We start from the raw sequence: 18569 nt of genomic DNA, 5'->3' as shown, positions 1-18569 counted from the left end.
TTCTGGCTTACTTCACTTAGAATGACCATCTCTAGCTCCATCCATGTTGCTGCAAATGGCATTTTATTCTTTGTATGGCTGAGTAGTATTCTGTTGTATAAACACACCACAACTTCTTTATCCAATCATCTGTCGGTGGACATTTAGATTGCTTCCATGTCTTGGCTATTGTATATAGTGCTGCTTTGAACATTAGCGTGCATGTATCTTTTTGAGTTAGAGTTCCCCCTGGATATATACCCAGAAGTGGGATTGCTGAATCAGAACTGACTTCTTTTCCTGTATCTGATAAGCCTATGGAACTTTGGTACATCAGATACATTTACTATAGCATAGTACTATAACATATTTACATATATTTGCTTATGTACTTTCATACTTTTGCAATAACTCAGACTTCTAAGAGATATTATTTGTTTCTGTTATAGGACAATGAAGGTCAAACAGCTCTACATTATGGTAAGATGTTTTAAAATTATTACTAATTATATTTGACTTTTCTCTATTTGTTTACCTCAACTTTGTCCAGCCCCATATAGTACTTGAAAAAAATGCCTAGCCAGTAGCAGAGATACAGTAACTTTTTATTTAAAAAATAAATTAATTACCTCTAAAGTTGGAGATATATTAAAATTCTTACGGGCACACTGATAGTACATTGAGCATTTCTATACATCAACAGAAATGGAGACTCCTCGAACCCCCTTTTGAAAATCCATTGTTTCATTCCTGTTACTATCAGTGACAACTAAGATGATAACCATTGTCACTTAGGAGCCAGGATCTCTCCTATAAGAAATAGTTTCTTGGTGTAATTGAAGTGAAGAAAAACAGGTGTGATTTTCAAACTTATTTTCCCTACTAACTGATTAGCATAGTTAAATAATCTTCACTTATATAATCTATAAAATAGAGGATAATCTGTAAAATGGAAATAATATGGCTCTTAAAAGCTACCAGGTAATTTCAATGAAATAAAAGAAATTGAAGTATTTTGTAAATTTTAGAAAAAGTATTCTTACTTTTATTCTATTTGAGTGTGAATATGGTTGAATAAAACACAGCCATCAATATTTAAACCAGAATATATCAAGAATATCTACCCAGTCAATAAGGAAGACAATCAAAAAGAAAAATCAACCCCCAAAAACAGTCAACTCACAAATGAGAAGAACTGAATAACCAATAAACAAGAAAAGATGCTCACCCTCACCAGTAACTTTCAAGAACTATGAACAGTCTGAGATTATACTCTGCTTGCAAGCTAACAAGCTAGCCTGACACAGTTTTATGGGTGTTGGCAAGAAACACAAAACTCATGGATCAGAGACAAAGGACTGTTATTCACAGCACAGCAAGCAGCATGAGCTTCATGTTTGTGTCATTTCCCCTTGAGTCGCACAGGAGCTACACAGACAAGCCCAGGAAGGTCCTGCACACATAGTGTGTCATGGCTTAGGAATTCTACGCTTAGGGAACTCCAGTCTTTCATAATGAGCTGCCAGGAGACCTGCTCAGCATTTGCCCTGGAGAAACACATATCTTAATTTACTGGACAGTAAACAAACCTGCCCTCTACTGTGGAAGGAAACACTACTTCTGTTGTCCAAGGCTGTTCATTATACAAACATCTTTGAAAAGATAGTCCGGAACAAAAGCTTCCATTACTTCTGCTCACAAGGGGTGCAGAAACATGAAAGTCCCTTGGAAAATTGTCTCCCAACAATAATCAGGGAATGCAGATTAAAACATTTAGATGAACCTTCACACTGGTCAGACTGGCAATATGTTAACATCTACAAACATTAGTATTAGGTTGTAGAGGAACAAGAACTCTCATACCTGGTTAATGTGGGAGTGCTAACTGTTGCAGTCACTTTGAAGATGAATTTAGGAAGATCTCGTGAAGTTAAAGGCACACATACCATACAACCCAGCAATTTCATTTTAGTATATACCCTAGAAATAGTCCCCAATGTGTATATAATGAGACATGGTTAAGAACATGTGTTGCAGCATTATTTGTAATAACCAAAAACTTGTTTTATTAGCCTTTATATTCCTCTTTATGCCATACTTAAAATAGTTCATTTAAATCACACATATATATACACATCCATATGCATACATATGTATTTTATGTTACCAAATGCCTTTGAAAGGTATATCATTAAAAATGTACATATATAATAAAGTACACAGGTAATCTTTAGGCTCCTTTTTATAAACAGCTCTCAGAAGTAGTTATTGTTTTCCCCAGTTTATAAATGAGAAAACCAGAACTCAAAAAAGTTAATAAACTTACCTAATGGAGCCAGAAATTCAAACCCCTATCTCTAGGTTTACTAGGAAAGGAGAGAAAAATTAATGCCTTCCCATGCCACCTTCCACAGCACTCACATCTCTCGCTCCTCACATGTTTATATGATAATTCTGTCATACAGCTCCTCTAACATCACCAAGAGCTCACTGTTCTAAGCCCTAATTTTCGACCCAGGAAAAAACTTTTCTCAGCTACCTTTATAGCTGTTTAAACCAGGCATAAGTCAAACAACCATACATAATCAAAACGGAGAAAAAATAAACTCTTCACAGTGATTGTGAGGCCTTCAGCATAAATTTCAGGACTACGCTTTCTTCCTGATGCCTGGCTTCAAGAAGCAAACTTTCTGTTACTCCAAAATATGTGCTGAAAAGTCTAGAGTTCACTGCTCTGCTTAGACGACTCCACCAGGGTAGCCACGTGCCATGCTGCATTGGCTCTTATTTCTGTCCCCTTGTTCCTTCTTTCATCCACTCACTCGGACGTTTTTTAGTGCCTTCTCTGTGGCATGTGTTGTGTTTTCCTTTCATTCCTCCATCCAGAAACTGTAGAAACAGCGAAACCAGACTAAATGTGCCCTTGAGAAGGTAGATGAGTCCCTCCGTCATCCCTAGTTAACCACTAGGGGTGAATGCCTTCATGGATGTGGGAGTGTGTCCATTTAAGTTTGATATGGGTACAATTTATTTCTAGACAGCAACAGGGTTGGGGATTTTTTTTTTTTTTGGAGCTCTTTCTGACTGTCTTCCAAATAAGCTGTATTATCTTTATGTACTGATGGAAAAATCTCCAAGATATATTGTTAAGTGAAAGGATTAAGGCCCAGAGCAGTGTATATACTCTGCTGCCATAAATATGTACACATTTGCTAGTAAATGTGTAAGATATCTCTGGAAGGATACCCAGAAAGCTAATGTTGGTTGCCTAAGGAAAGAGGAACTGTGAAGCTAGAATAAAAGCATAGGGTAGAAGTTTTATCCTATAAACCCTTAAATAACTTCTTTATCAGGACCCATATGCATATATTAGCTATTTGAAAATTAAATTTACAGTTGTTTTCAATCTAAATATCATAGGCTCTATTAGTACTATAAATATGACTTAATTTCCTAATTATATTTTATTCATTCACCAAATACTTAATGAGCACCTACTATTTGCTGGATAAATTATACCAAACATCCTTTTTAAGGTAAGAGATGTCTTCACCTCCCACCCAATAAACAAGGCCCTAATAACCATAAGTGATAGAGTGTGAGTTAACATTGTGTCTAATCTGGGAAAACTATGGGCTTAGGTTTCAATGCCAGCAAACTCTGGAAATAATGCTTCTTGAGCCAGGAGTAATGGAGAGTTGGAACTGAGACCCCATGCATAAGCCAGGACCTTCAAAGGACTACATCCTCAGTAGAGGGGGGAAATTAGATTAGAAACAGTTGACACACTAGTATAAGACAGGAAAACAAGCTTATTTGCCACAGACCAGAATCTAGGTAGAAAAAAAAACTCCACCTTATGCAAGTTTGGCGTTTACATTTATAATCTCTCTGATTGTTTTAGAAATTCTCAAGTTGAAAAATTAACATAATAAGAGTACGGGGCTGGTTACCCCTAAAGGATTCAGCAGAAGCATATGCTAAACTTCTTTTGAGAGACACATCCTCAACCAACACAGTACATAATTCCTACAGAAAGAAGCTCTGCTGAAAATGAGCTCACAATCCAAAATTACAAAATACATTTGAGTGAGTATCAGCAGACACAGTAAACCACAGAATTTGGCTTAAGGAACTTAAGTAAAACTATTGGATAGAAATTATCAGAGAAGTCTATGTAAAATCAAGGAATGAAAAACATAAGAACAAGACACTCCAAAAAAGAACAGGCAGATTTGAAAGAGAATCAAATAGAAACTGCAAAAAATAAAAAAATACAGAAATCTTACAATGAATAGGTTAAAGTGTAGAATTGGACAAGTTAAAAAAAAATGAACTGAAAGGCCATTCTAAAAGGCAGCACAGAAAGATAAAGAAATAGAATTTTAAGAGACATTGCGTGTAAAATGAGGAAGTCCAACATTTTAAAATAGGAATTCCAGAATGAGAAATGAGGGAAGAATCAGTATTTAAAGATATTTACTGATATTTCCATAATTGATAAAACTTTAGCATCTTCAGATTCAGGAATTATGAGATCTGCTCAGTGTCAGGTATTAACCCAGTGGAATACTATACAGCAATGAGAAGGAACTACAACTACATGCAACAACTTGGATGAATCTCACAAACATACTGATTTCAAGGTGCCAGACACAAGAGCATGTACCATATACTTCCATTTACATAAAGGTCAAAAATAGGAAAAACTCATCTCCAGCATTAGCAGACAGGATAATGGTTACCTTGGGAACTGGGTAGGTAGCATTTGGAAGGGATTAGCAGGGCAGGAGTGCTTCTGATGTTCTAATGATCTGGTTCTTGACCTATGTGCTAGTTGCATGGATAAATTCATCTTAAGAAAATTTATATTCAGGATTTTGGTACTCTTCTGTATGTATTTTATACTGTAATATAAAGTTTACACACACACACAGATCAAAACCTAGACAGACATAAGATGTGGTATTACAGTTTCTCATATATATAATCTTTTAACCTTTCCAACAAATGTCTGAGCCTTGTTTTTCTACAGTTGCAGATAAAAAAACTGAAGTCCAGAGAGGTAGCATGAGCTTGACAGGGTGACACAGGTTGTAGTTAGCAGAGCTCAGACACCTGTCCACGTCTTCTGATTCTACTTCCAGTCCTCTTTTCATAACTTCATAAATAATTACGGTCCTGCTAGCCTTTTTTTTTTCACATTTTCTTTTATCCTGGTATCCTATTATAGCAGACATTATTTTGTGGAAGATAGTCTTCTATAGAACTAAAATAAATGAAAATCCCTTATGATTGGTCACCTGGGTCAGTGAGTCAGGCTATTTTTCAAAACTATACTTATGAGTAAACACACATATCAATACCTGTGTCCATCCACGTGCCTTTATATTTCTGTTTCTGTTCACTGAGAGTTTAGACAATCATAAAATTATCCCTGATTCAGGAATCCTGCCCAAAATTGATCTAGTAAAATGATCTCTATTTCTATCTCTCAGATTATGTTATTCACTGTAGAAAGAACAAAACAAATGCCATATGTGTTATAATCAAGATAATTAAACACTCAAATAATATTATTATTAGAGGTTTTGGCATTACAAATACGTAAAACTAAAACAGTCTGACAACCCAGGAAAATGTCATGAAATTAGTATTTTAACATAATAATGACTTATAGGTGTGATTCATTTTTAATTTAGGTATTTTTTATTCGATCACTAGACTTTTACCAGATTTTAAGGTCATCAAAACAGAGTTTGGATGTAATAATAATAACAGTTATCATTTATTAAGCACCTGCTATATGCTAAAGTCTCTGCTGGGTGTATTTTATCCATTTTGTCACTTAATATTATTCAACCTTGTTTATTTAATAGGCACTCAGTAGTTATTTGTTGATTTTATTTGATTTGAGGACCCTTAACCTATCCTTAGAACTTTCATAAGACTATACGTATAGTTAAATCCAGTGATTGCAGACAGTGCTGGGGATGTTTGGGGGCTTAGCTGTTTTATGAATTACGGTTTGGCTCGACAGCTGTCCTTGTGTTGACAGCTCTTCTGATTATAGCAGTTGTCAAACTCCATCCTTAAGCAGGTTGTAAATCCTGGCTTCTTCCGATTAAAACTGGGTCAGAGCCAATGGCAGGTTAACTAGAGGCCAGTGTTAGCTACTACTGTATGTCCTTACTAGTTCGTTCTAAATGCGCTTTGCATAGATAGCAGCTCACTAAAACCTTTATTTGCCCGTTTTACTTTGGTGTTTTTGAATCTTCAGGTATCAGTCCTCCTGTTATTTTGTGATTAAACATGGTCCTTACTGAAGAGTATATTACTGTAAGTGTGGTCTTCCTTGTAAATGGCCTGTTAGCCTTCTCCTCCCCCCACTCCACTGGGAATACTAACATCATTGCATCTGTGTCTCCCAGGGGAAATCAAGGCTTTTCCTTGCACGTGCAGTCATGTGATTTCAGAGTGGGCAGGCTTTGTATCCTCATGAGCCCTCGATCTTCCACGTAAAGCACCATCTGTTCTGTTCCTTGCACACTGTTACAGGGCAGTGGGAGGAGGCATTAGAGTGAAAATAAATAAAATAAAAAAGAAAGAAATTCATCATCAAAACCCTGAGGATTAATGGAGTCAGAAGCCTCACTGCTCTGAATGAAAATTCATCTTCACCTGTGCCAGTGTCAGGGCTGCCTCTATGGCACTTGACAAATAGAGGTTCCCAGGGTACCATAAATTCAGCAACTGCTCTAATCCCTATAGACTTGCTCAGGCTTTTCCGAGATGGGCTTATGACCGTTTTTGTATTTCCCAGCACATTGTGGGCACCAGTATCCCCTCATTAATTTGGTAAAATGTTAGCACCCTTTACCTTGTCCTCCGCTCTCATCTTCTTTGTCTTTGTCTCCTTTGAGGGGGTGGGCAGCTCACACATTTCTGAAAGACAACGCTGCCTTGTGAATTGTGCTTCACTGAAGATGCCAAAGGCAGAGGAATCAATTAACTAATGAATTATAAGCAAATACGAAGTTCCCAGTGCTGTGTTAGATGAAGAGGAGAATATAGATAAGCATGTAATCAAGTAGCTCACCATCTAATTGGGGGCACAAAGCGTATATTCGCAAAAACTAACTGTTGGGCACCTACACGTGCCAGTAGGCTCTGTGCTAAGCATAAACATAATCGATGCCTATCAACAGTGAATCTCCAAGAGGCACTGCAAGTGCCCTCCTCACACCAGGATAAAATTCACCTATGTGGTTTCCCCTTGTCCCTTAAACCAGTCTTTCCCTTCTTGTCCTTTTTTTCTCTCTACTACAACTTCCCAATTGCTTATGCTCTCATATAGTCTGCCTTTGCATAAACCCCAGGCTTTTGTCAATAAAACTCCTTTCCTTTTAGGTACCATATCCCTCACTCTGAAGTACGGTTTTGCAGCCCTTGAATTCCAAATTTAAATCTCACTTTATGATTTCACTTGAACTAAGATTTCACCTACGTTTGTTAGGTTAAGAGATTGTTGTACAGCCCAATTAAGCCCATTTTCAGCTGGCTGGCTGTAGTCCTTTAGATGTGAAACTTAAAAATTTACGTTCCATTCCTAGGTTAGTGCTCATAGATTATATCGTGTCTCACTGCTGGAAGGGTGACTTCGTCATGCAGATTACATGAAATTAATGCCCCTTTGTCTGAGATGGCCAGCTTATGTCCTCAGCCACAGTCCACATCTACTTAGCCTTGATCTTCATGATTAGTAGTCTCCACTGTTGGGTCATATTTGAGCAAAGTGTGATCTGACAGACCATGGGAGTTATTATCCAGTATTACAGATTTATACAGTGAGAAATTTGTTCTTCTGATACTGCTCTAAAAGTTCCAATTTTAAAACCTAACCAAGTGTTTTTCACAATAAATTGTGACTAATAACTGTGGGGAAAAGGTTAAATGATTATTCCTCAAAATATAAATGTCATTTAGCTAGTTGTACACAGGATAAATATCCTCTTTCACAGCTACTTGGTACTAGGCAGTGCACCTTCAACTTTGTTGTATTTTGTACAGGACTGTCTTCCATTGGAATCTAATTTGGTATGCAGTGATTCATGGTAAAACCTTTCAAAAATGTAAAATAAAAAATGTTTATTATATTATTGGGGGAGATAATTTTAAACTCTTGAAGGGATGCTCAATCCTAAATATGTTCTATTGGATTTTGGGTCTCGGTAGATATTCTGTCTTCACCTTTCTCCATGCCTGAGGCATACCCAAAATATGATCTCGGCTCATTAACGATTATCCCAGGATTAAAATAGGCACACTTGCCTTCCTGTACCTTTTACTCCTACTCTCTGTTCATTTATTCATCAAATATTAATTACATTTGTAATATTAATAGCCTTCTAAGAAATACCACACCTCTGAAGGCAGAGAGATAGGATTCCCAAACTGTCTGATTTGGGCTCAGAAAAATTCCTGCCTTCCACCTTTATCCTCTTAGAACCACCTCTGAGCCTATGCTGTTATGGATTAGAGTTTGGTGCCTCAGTTTGTCAGGATAGTTAATATAAAGAATCACCGAAGCTGTCCCAAATTTATAACTTACCACAACCTGATTTTGGCTGTTGACTTCATAGAAATTAACCAGGGAACACTGAACAGGAAGCACCCACCAGGGAAGAGAAGGCAGTCAAGGGAGCCATAGAAACCACTTTGTCGTTACCTGAGTACCAACAGAGTGCAAAAGAAGAAATGTTACTAATAAATCTCTTAAAACCAAACCCCCACAGAGTTCTGCTTCCACTTAACATAAAGAAAACTGCAAGAGAACAATTGCTCCCACACTAACAAGAAGAAAAGACTAGATAATCTACAAAAATCAAAACGTTTCTTAAACCCATCAGATAGCAGAAGTTGCACATCAGCAAGGTAAACTGGATTCCAAAGAATGACAAGACCCTACAAGACACATCAACTATTTCACCTTTGGTGGAGCACCTGAGAAAGATGCAGCCACCATAAAAGCAGGTAAGAAGAAAACAGCTAAAATTAACAAATGTTTCAAGTTGAGCTAGTAGGACACTGTAAAATAACTGGGAGCCTCAGACCCAAGAAGACTTTTCACTTGTGCGCTTTTTCATTAACTGGGCGCTGTAAGGGAAACTGAGGACAGAGAGAGCACTCATCAGTGGCACACAGGCATGAAACCCTGCCACGTCTCCTGACCCTTACTTCACACAAAGAAAAACCCTTAAACCACTTGGGGAGGAGCAGAAAACGTCTGTCCCCTCCTCCTGTCCCTTGGCCCAGCCAGATATCCACTGCATTTGGAGGAAGAGTGAAAGCAAAACCTGTCTGCCGCTGGAGAGGGACAGGGATCCCCTGGGCTGGGACCCTGCAATGACCCAAAGCAGGGATCCCATGCCTCTTGGGGCAGGACTGGAAGCTCCCACTCAAGACATGTTTCCCTTCATTCAAGACAAAGTTTGGCTGACATTTTGTGGGGCAAGGAGGATGCAGGAACACTGAGAAATTGCCACCTCTGAGGGCATGCCTAAGACTGAGACCAGCCCAAAAGGACAAAGAACTCTGTCCCAGTCCCACCAGGAGCCTCACTCTGAGTAATAAGCAATAGCAGTCTATAGGAGGGGGAGGAGGAGGAGCACAGAGAGAGACTCCCTCTATGGTAGACGTGCAGAGACTACTGAAAGCTGAGGGTGCGGTGAGAATGCTGAAGAAGCCCTCTGGCACTTAGGCCACACACTGAGCATAAGGTAGCAGCAGCCCACAGCTGGAGAAATTTGAAGTGTGTGATGCACTGAAGTTATCAATAGCAACAGCAAAGCCAAATCCAGCTCAGCTGCTGACTAGATTGACTCAACACCTGTACTAATGCATGGCCAAAGAAGATGCATGCCCATTTCTTGGTGTAAATAGTAGCATTTACTTCAGCCTCCATTGTCCTCCTACACACGATGTTCTACATTCAGTCAGAAATTGTGTGACACAAAAAAAGCAAGGAAAAGACAACCCATCATCAAGCAATAAATGAGTAATTGATAGAGCAAGTGGGTAAAACTTCAGCGAGGGTATGAAAGACTTGAACAGTAACTACCAACCAACTTGACTTAAATGACATCTATAGAACATCACAGCTAATAAACAGAATACACATTATTTCAAGTACACATGGAACATTTATCAAGAGAGACCATACTCTAGGCCATGAAACAAATCTTAACAAATGTAGAAGAAATCATACAAAGTTTGTTCTGGTGCCATCACATCATAGAATTAAGTTAGAAATCAATAACAGACACATATCTGGAAAATCCCAAATTGTAAGAAACTTAAACACACTTCTAAATAACTCACAGGTCAAAGAAGAAATTCCAAGAGAAATAAGAAGCTACTTTGAATTGAGTGAAATGAAAACACCCTATCAAAACTTGTGGGAAGCAGCTAAAGCAGTGCTTAGAGGGAAACTGAATGCTTTTATTAGAAAAGAAGAAGGGTCTCAAATCAATGATTCCACCTTAAAAAAAATAGAAAAAGAAAAGCAAATTAAGATCAAGATAAGCTTAGAAATAAAGATCAGAGCAGAAAACATTGAAATAGAAAACCAAAAATCAATGAGAAAAATCAGCGAAACCATTGATAAACTTTGAAAAGGTAAAACTAATAGACCTCTAGCCAGACCAATTAAAAAGAAGAAACAAATCACCAATTTCAGAAGTGAAAGGGAGACGTCAACAAAGATCCTACAGATATTATGAAGCAAATAAGGGAACATTATGAATAACTTTATACCAAAAAACTAAATAACTTAGAGGAAATGGACATACTTCTTAAAAGACACAGATTTGTGGGGCAAGGAGGATGCAGGAACACTGAGAAATTGCCACCTCTGAGGGCATGCCTAAGACTGAGACCAGCCCAAAAGGACAAAGAACTCTGTCCCAGTCCCACCAGGAGCCTCACTCTGAGTAATAGAAGTTCTCTCAAAAAGAAATAGAGCAAGATTTGTAGATACTGACAGGTATATATAGAATAGATAAACAAGTTTATACTGTATAGCACAGGGAAATATATTCAAGATCTTGTAGTAGCTCACAGTGAAAAAGAATATGAAAATGAATATTTGTATGTTCATGTATGACTGAAAAATTGTGCTGTACACCAGAAATTGACACAACATCGTAAACTGACTATAACTCAGTAAAAAGAAAAAGAAAAAAGAATATTACTTAAAAAAAAGAAACAGAGAACTTAGATAACCCTGTATTTATTAAAGAGATTCATTTTGTAGCTGAAAACTCCCATAACAAAATCTCCAGGCCCTGATGGAGTCACTGTGAATCCTACTAAATATTTAAGGAAGAAATAATACCAATTCTACACAGACTCTTCCAGAAAATAAAAGAGGAAACACTGCCCAACTCATTCTATGAGACCAACATTACCCTAACACCAAAACCAGAAAAAGACCCTAGAGGAAAAGACAACTACAGGTTAATATGTCTCATGGATGTAGGTGCAAAAATGTTTAATAAAATGTTAGCAAGCTGGACATAGCAATATACAAAAAGGGTCATAAATTACAACCAAATGTGTTTATCCCGGGAATGCAGGGTTGGTTCAGCAATTGAAAATCCTTATATTTCACCATATCAGACAAATCAAAACCAAAAATGAAACATATGACCATCTACAGATATGTAGGAAAAGCTGTTGAAATATTCAACCTCCTTCATGATTTGGGGGAAAAAAACACAGCAAAATAAGAATAGAAGGAAACTTCTTCAGCCAGAAGAAATTGATAGCTGACATCCTCCTTGATGAAATGTTAGATGCTTTCCTTCTGACTGGGAACAAGGCAAAGATGTCCACTCTCCGCTTTGATTTAACATTGTAGAAGTTCTAGCCAGTGGAAAGGAAAGAAAGAAAAGGCTTATAGATTAAAAAGGAAGAAATAAAGCATCCTTTATTCACAGATGACATGACCACCTATGTTGAAGACCCCAAAGAATCTTTAAAAAAAGAAAAACTTTTAGAATCAATAAGTGAGTCGCAAGTTTGTAGGATACAAAATCAATATACAAAAATCAACCATATTCTTACACACATATTTCTATACATATAACAGACAATTGGAAATTGAAGATTGAAAACACAAGGTCAGTATACAAAGATGAATTGTTTTTCTTTATACTTACAGTGAACCAATTGGAAAATGAATTTTTTTAAAAAAACCATTTATAATAGCCTCAAAAAAACCCCCACATGAATCTTGTGGCGGCTCACAGCAAAAGAGAATGTGACAATGAATGTTTGTATATTCATGTATAACCAAAAACTTGTGCTCTACACTGGAATTTGACACAACATTGTAAAATGACTATAGCTCAAAAAAAATGTTAAAAAAAACCATGAAATTCCTAGGGATAAATTAAAAATAAGTGCACAATTTATATGCTGAATACTCCCTAACACTGCTGAGAGAAATTCAGAGAAATCTAATTAAATGGAGAGAGATACTGCTATTCATGGATCAAAAGACTTGATATTGTCAAGCTAGCCATTCTCCCCAAACTGATCTATAGATTCAGTGCAATTCCAGTCAAAATTCTAGCAGTACTTTTTGTAAAAGTTTACAAATTGATTCTAAAAGTGATAATGAATAGGAGCAGGACCCAGAATAGCCAAAACAACTTTGAAAAAGAAGAACAAAGTTGGAGGACCAATTCTGCTTGAATTCAAGATGTAACCATTAAGTTACAGAAATCAAGGCAATATTGGTACAAGGATAGGTGTATAGAGCAATGAAACATGATAGATAACCAAGAAGTAGACTCAATGACAAATAGTTGATTAACACCTTTAGAGCACTTTTAGGTTCAGCAAAATTGAGAGGAAGGTACAGAGATTTCCCACATACACCTTGTCCTTAAACATGCCTCCTTCTAAAGAAAAAATGCACTCTATGTGTTACTCCTTTATTCTCTCACTACTACCACACTTCACTTCTGGTCACCAAATGTGTGGGGTTTTTTCTCACACCAAGCAGTTCTCTGTAACACCAGCTAGACATCCCATAATTTAACTCAATTCTGACACTAACTACCTAGAGATAGCATCAGATCCCACAGATTAAAGGCTCAGTCCCACAATACTGCCCCCACCATCACTTTCACATGCCATTTGCAAGTCCCAAGTTGTCATCTGTACTTCTGACTGACCATCTGTAAATTGAGGTTCCCACAATCCCCTTTTTGAATTGAATAATTTGCTAGAATGACTAAAGAACTCAGGGAAACACATTTACTGGTTTATTATAAAAGGACAGGATAAAGGATGCAAATGAACATCAGATGGAAAAGATGTATTGGGTGAGGTACGGAGGAAGGGGCTGAAAGCTTCTATGCCATCACCAAGCACACCACCTTCCCCAATACCTCCATGTGTTTAGCAACCCAGAAGCGCTCCAAACCCCATACTTTGGGGTTTTTATGAAGGCTTTATCACACAAGTATAGTCATTCATTAACTCAGAAAATCTCTACTCTCTCTCCCTTTCGCAGAGGATAGAGGTTGGGGCTGAAAGTTACAAGCTTCTAATCATGGTTTGGTCTTTCTGGTGGCCAGCCCCCATCCTGATGCTATCCAGGAGTTCACTAAGAGTCACCTCATTAGAACAAAAGGTACTTCTATCACCCAGGAAATTCCAAGGGATTTAATAGCTCTGTGTAGGGAACCAGGGTCAGAGACCAAATATTAGAACAAAAGATGCTCCCAGTGCTCTTATTATTTAAGAAATCACAAGAGCTCTGTGCCAGGAACCAGGGGCAGGAACCTATATCTGTATCTGTATCATATCTATATCTGTATCTAGATATATATAGATATCGATATATAGATATATATATATGTATACTTTTTTTTCACATTTGCTCATTATCAACATCCCCTACCAGCGTGGTAAATTTGTTACAGTTGATGAAACTACATCAGCATATCGTAATCATATCATAATATGATTAGAACCAAAGTCTAAAGTTTACATTATGGTTCACTCCTGGCATTGTACATTCTGTGGACAAATATAAAACAATATGTGTCTATAATTAGAGTATCATACAGGGTATTTTCACTGCCCTGAAAATCTTATGTACTTTGCCTGTTTATCCTGTCTCCACCCCCAACCCCTGACAACCACCGTTTTTTGGGGTTTTTTTTACTGTCTCCATAGTTTTTTGCCTTTTCCAGTAAATGTGTTTCCTTGAGTTCTGTGAGTCATTCTAGCAAATTATTGCTAGAATGTCATATGGTTCGAATCATATAGTATGTAGCCTTTTCATATTGACTTCTTTCATTTATTAATATGCATCTAAGGTTCCTCTGTCTTTTGATGGCTTGATAATTCATTTACTTTTGGCACTGAACAATATCCCATTACCTGGATACACCACAGTTTATCCATTCACCTACCAGAGAACATCTTGGTTGCTTCCAAATTTTGACAGTTATGAATAAAGCTGCTGTAAACATCCATGTGCATGTTTTTGTGCGGACATAAGTTTTCAACTTTTTTGAATAAATACCATTGAGCATGATTGCTGGATTGTATGATGAGAATATGTTAAGTTTTTTATGAAACCACCAAGCTGTCTTCCAAATGACTGTACCATTTTGCATTCCTGCCAATAATAGAATGAGAGTTCTTGATGCTTCTCATCCTCTTCATCATTTGTGTTGCCAGTGTTCCAGATTTTGGCCATTCTGATAGGTGTGTAGAGATACCTCATTGTCCTTTTAATTTGCATTTCCCTGATGACATGATGTAGAACACCTTTTCATATGCTTATTTGCCATCTGTGTGTCTTCTTTGGCGAAGTGCTCATTAAGGTCTTTGGCTCATTTTTTAATTAAACTGTTTGTTTTCTTGTTGTTGAGTTTTAAGGATTTCTGTATATTTTTGGATAATGGTCCTTTATCAGATGTGTTATTTCCAAATATTTTCTCCCAGTCTGTCACTTGTCTTCTCATTCTCTTAACATCATCTTTCATAGAGCTTAAGTTTTTAATTTTAATAAAGTCCAGCTTATCAATTATTTCTTTCCTGTATTGTGCCTTTGGTATTGTATCTAAAAATTCATCACCATACCCAAGGTCATCTAGGTTTTCTCCTGTGTTATCTTCAGGAAATTTTATAGTTTTGCATTTTACATTTCTCTGATTCACTTTTTGTTAATTTTTGTGAAAGGTATAAAATCTGTATCTAGATTTAATTTTTTTGCACATGAGTGTCCATTGGTTCCAGCACCATTTGTTAAAGAGACTATCTTTACTCTATTGTGTTGCCTTTGTTCTTTGGTCAAAGATCAATTGACTATATTTAGGTCAGTCTACTTCTGGGCTCTCTATTTTTTTCCATTGATCTATCTTTTTTTTTGCCAATATCATACTGTCTTAATTACTGTAGTTTTATCGCAAGCTTTATTGTAAAGTCGGCTAGTGTCTGTCCTCCAGCTTTGTTCTCCTTCAATATTGCGTTGCTCTTCTGGATCTTTTGCCTTTCCATATAAACTTTATAGTTTGTCGATATCCACAGCCAACTTCCCGGAGTTTTGGTTGGGAAGAACTGACATTTTGACAGCACTGAATTTTCCTATCCATGAACATGGAATATCTCTCCATTTATTTAGTTTTTTGATTTTGTTCATCAGGGTTTTGTAGTTTTCCTTATACAGATCTTGTGCATATTATGTTAGAGTATTTTGTTCTTAGGATGCTAATGTAAATAGGATTACGTATTTAATTTCCCGCTTGTTCACAGTGCCAACTCAAATATAACAAGTCAGCTCAAAGAGAAACCAGAAACTTATGCTATAGTGCCACCTACTGGAAAATAGAAAGCCTTTAAAAATTTCTAACCTGTTGCTACTTCAGATGTGCTAGCAGAGGAACAACTCATCAAGCACTATAAAGAACCAAAGTAACACTGTACCACAAAAGAAAATGACAATTCTCCAGAAACCAAACTTAAAATCATAGAAAATTTTGATCTAACTGATAGAGAATTCAAAATAATGGTTGTAAAGAAACTCAGCAAGCTACAGGAAGACTCAGAAAGGCAGTTCAGTGAGCTCAGTAATAAATTAATGAACAAATAGGTTTAATTTTATTTGTTACCAAAGAGATTAAAACTCTAAAAAAGAACCAAACAAATACTAGAACTGAAGAATTCAATAAATGAGCTAAAGAATGCATTAGAAAGCGCTGGAAATAGAACAGACCATATGGAAGAGAGAATTAGAGAGCTCAAAGATAGAAATCTAGAAATGATACAAGAAGAAGAGGAAAGAGAAATAAGCATTTTAAACAATGAGAAAATTCTGCAAGAGCTATCTGACTCTTTTAGGAGGAGCAACATTAGGATAATGGGTATCCCAGAAGGAGAAGAGAGGGAGAGGGGAGCAAAGAGTTTACTTAAAGTAAAAAAACAGCTAAGAACTTCTCAAGTTGAGGAAGTTCCCCTCCATTTCTAATGAACTGAGAAGTTAGCAAATACTTTTTTCTGCATCTCTTGATTTGATTGTGTGACTTTTATGTTTTTGCCTGTTTTTTACACTAATTGATTTTCAAGTGTTAAGCCAGCCTTGCACACCTGGGATAAATCCCACTTGGTTGTGGCTTATAATTCTTTTTGTACATTGTTGAATTTAATTTGCTAATAATTTGTTGAGAATTTTGCATCTGTGTTCATGAGAGATAATCAGTCTGTGGTTGTTGTTTTATTTTGTTTTTCTCTTGTAATGTCTTTGTCTGGTTTTTGTTATTAGAGTGATTCTGGCCTCAGGATGATTTAGAAAGTATTATTTCTACTTCTGCCTTCTGAAAGGGATTGTAGAGAACAGGCATAATTTCTTCCTTAAATGTTTAGTAGAATTCACCAGTGAACCTATATGGACCTGGTACTTTCTACTTTGGGAGGTTATCAATAATTAATTTAATTTCTTTAATGGATACAGGCCTATTCAGATTGTATATTTCTCCTTGCATGAATTTTGGCATATTGTGTCTTTCAAGGAATTGGTCCATCTCATGTAGATTTTCATATCTATAGGCATAGAATTCCTTTATTATCCTTTTAATGCCTATTGGACCTGTAGTGATGTCCCCTCTTTCATTTCTAATATAGTGATTTATGTCCTCTCTCTTTTCTCTTATTTAACCTGGCTAAAGGCTTATTGATTTTATTGATCTTTTCAAGGAACTACCTTTTGATTCTGTTGATTTTCTCTACTGATTTCCTGTTTTCAATTTCATTGATTTCTGCTGTAATTCTTTTTTTTCTTCTTCTTCTTCTGCTTACTTTGGATTTAATTTGCTCTTCTTTTTCCAATTTCCTAAGGTGGGAACTTAGATTATTGATTTATATCTTTCTTCTTTTCTATTATATGCATTCAATGCTATAAATTTACCTCTAAGCACTGCTCTCGATGCATCCCACAAATTTTGATAAATTGTTTTCATTTTCATTTAGTTTAAAATTTTTTTTAATTTCTCTTGATTTTTTTATCTTTGACCCATGTGTTATTACTTACTGTACAGCTACAAAAGTCAAAACAATGTGATATTGGGGTAAGGGGAGGCGTATAGATCAGTGAAACATGGTAAATAACGTAGAAATGGATCAAACCACAATGGGAAATTGAATTTTGCACTCTCTTTGCAACAGAGTGCAAAGGTAAGTCAGTGGAGGGAAGAGTAGTCTATTTAACAAATGGTACTGGAACAGTGGACATGCACACACATACCTCCCCCCCCCCAAAAAAAAAGAACCTGAACCTTTTCCTCCTACCCTCCACAAAAATTAACTGGAAATGAACCAGAGACCTATAATAATAGCTAAAATGTAAAGAACTGGAAGAAAATGTGGAAGAAAATCTTTGTGATCTTGAGGTAGACAAAGACTTCATATATAACATACAAAAAGCACAAACCATAAAAGAAAAAAATAAATTGGACTTCATTCAAAATTAAAAACTTTCAACCTTCAAAAGATATTCTTAAGAAAATACAAAACAGGTCACTGGGGAAAATATTTGTAAAAGATATACTTGGAAAAAATTTATATCCAAGAATATATAAAGAATAATTCTGACTTTATAAGAAGACACCCCAGTTAATTAATAAATGGACAAAAGATTTGACCAGATAAATCACCAGAGGTAGATGATTGGCAAATAAGCACATAAAAAGATGTTCATCATTAGATACTAGAGAAATGCAAATTAAAAGCCACAATAAGACCTGACTTTACTATATACTACCTATACTGTAGTTACTATAGGCCTGACTAGAATGGTTAAAAAGAATTCTAATGGTAATAACAAGTCCTGACAAGGATAGAAAGCAACTAGAATTCATAGTTACTGATGGGAATACAAACTTTTGATGTTTGGTAGTTCTTATAAAGTTAAATGTTCAGTTGCCATGTGACTCAGCAATGCCCCTCCTAGCTAGATATTACCCCCAAAAATGTGAAAACATAAAAGGTCCACACAAAGACATGAACCCAAG

At 36.4% G+C, this 18569-nt stretch overlaps 1 protein-coding gene across 1 annotated transcript in view; it reads left to right on the top strand.

Moving 5' to 3' along the window:
• The window catches only part of ACBD6 (acyl-CoA binding domain containing 6), a 158769-nt gene that overhangs the window by 135987 nt on the left and 4213 nt on the right, over positions 1-18569 (top strand). The window contains exon 7 of the mRNA XM_010992916.3: positions 429-459. Coding sequence (XP_010991218.1) covers positions 429-459 — 31 coding nt within the window. The remainder of the gene's footprint in view (positions 1-428; positions 460-18569) is intronic.

This window comes from Camelus dromedarius, chromosome 23 (assembly GCF_036321535.1).
Source record: "Camelus dromedarius isolate mCamDro1 chromosome 23, mCamDro1.pat, whole genome shotgun sequence".
Lineage (NCBI taxonomy): Eukaryota > Metazoa > Chordata > Mammalia > Artiodactyla > Camelidae > Camelus > Camelus dromedarius.
This window is presented reverse-complemented; position numbering and strand designations above follow the sequence as displayed.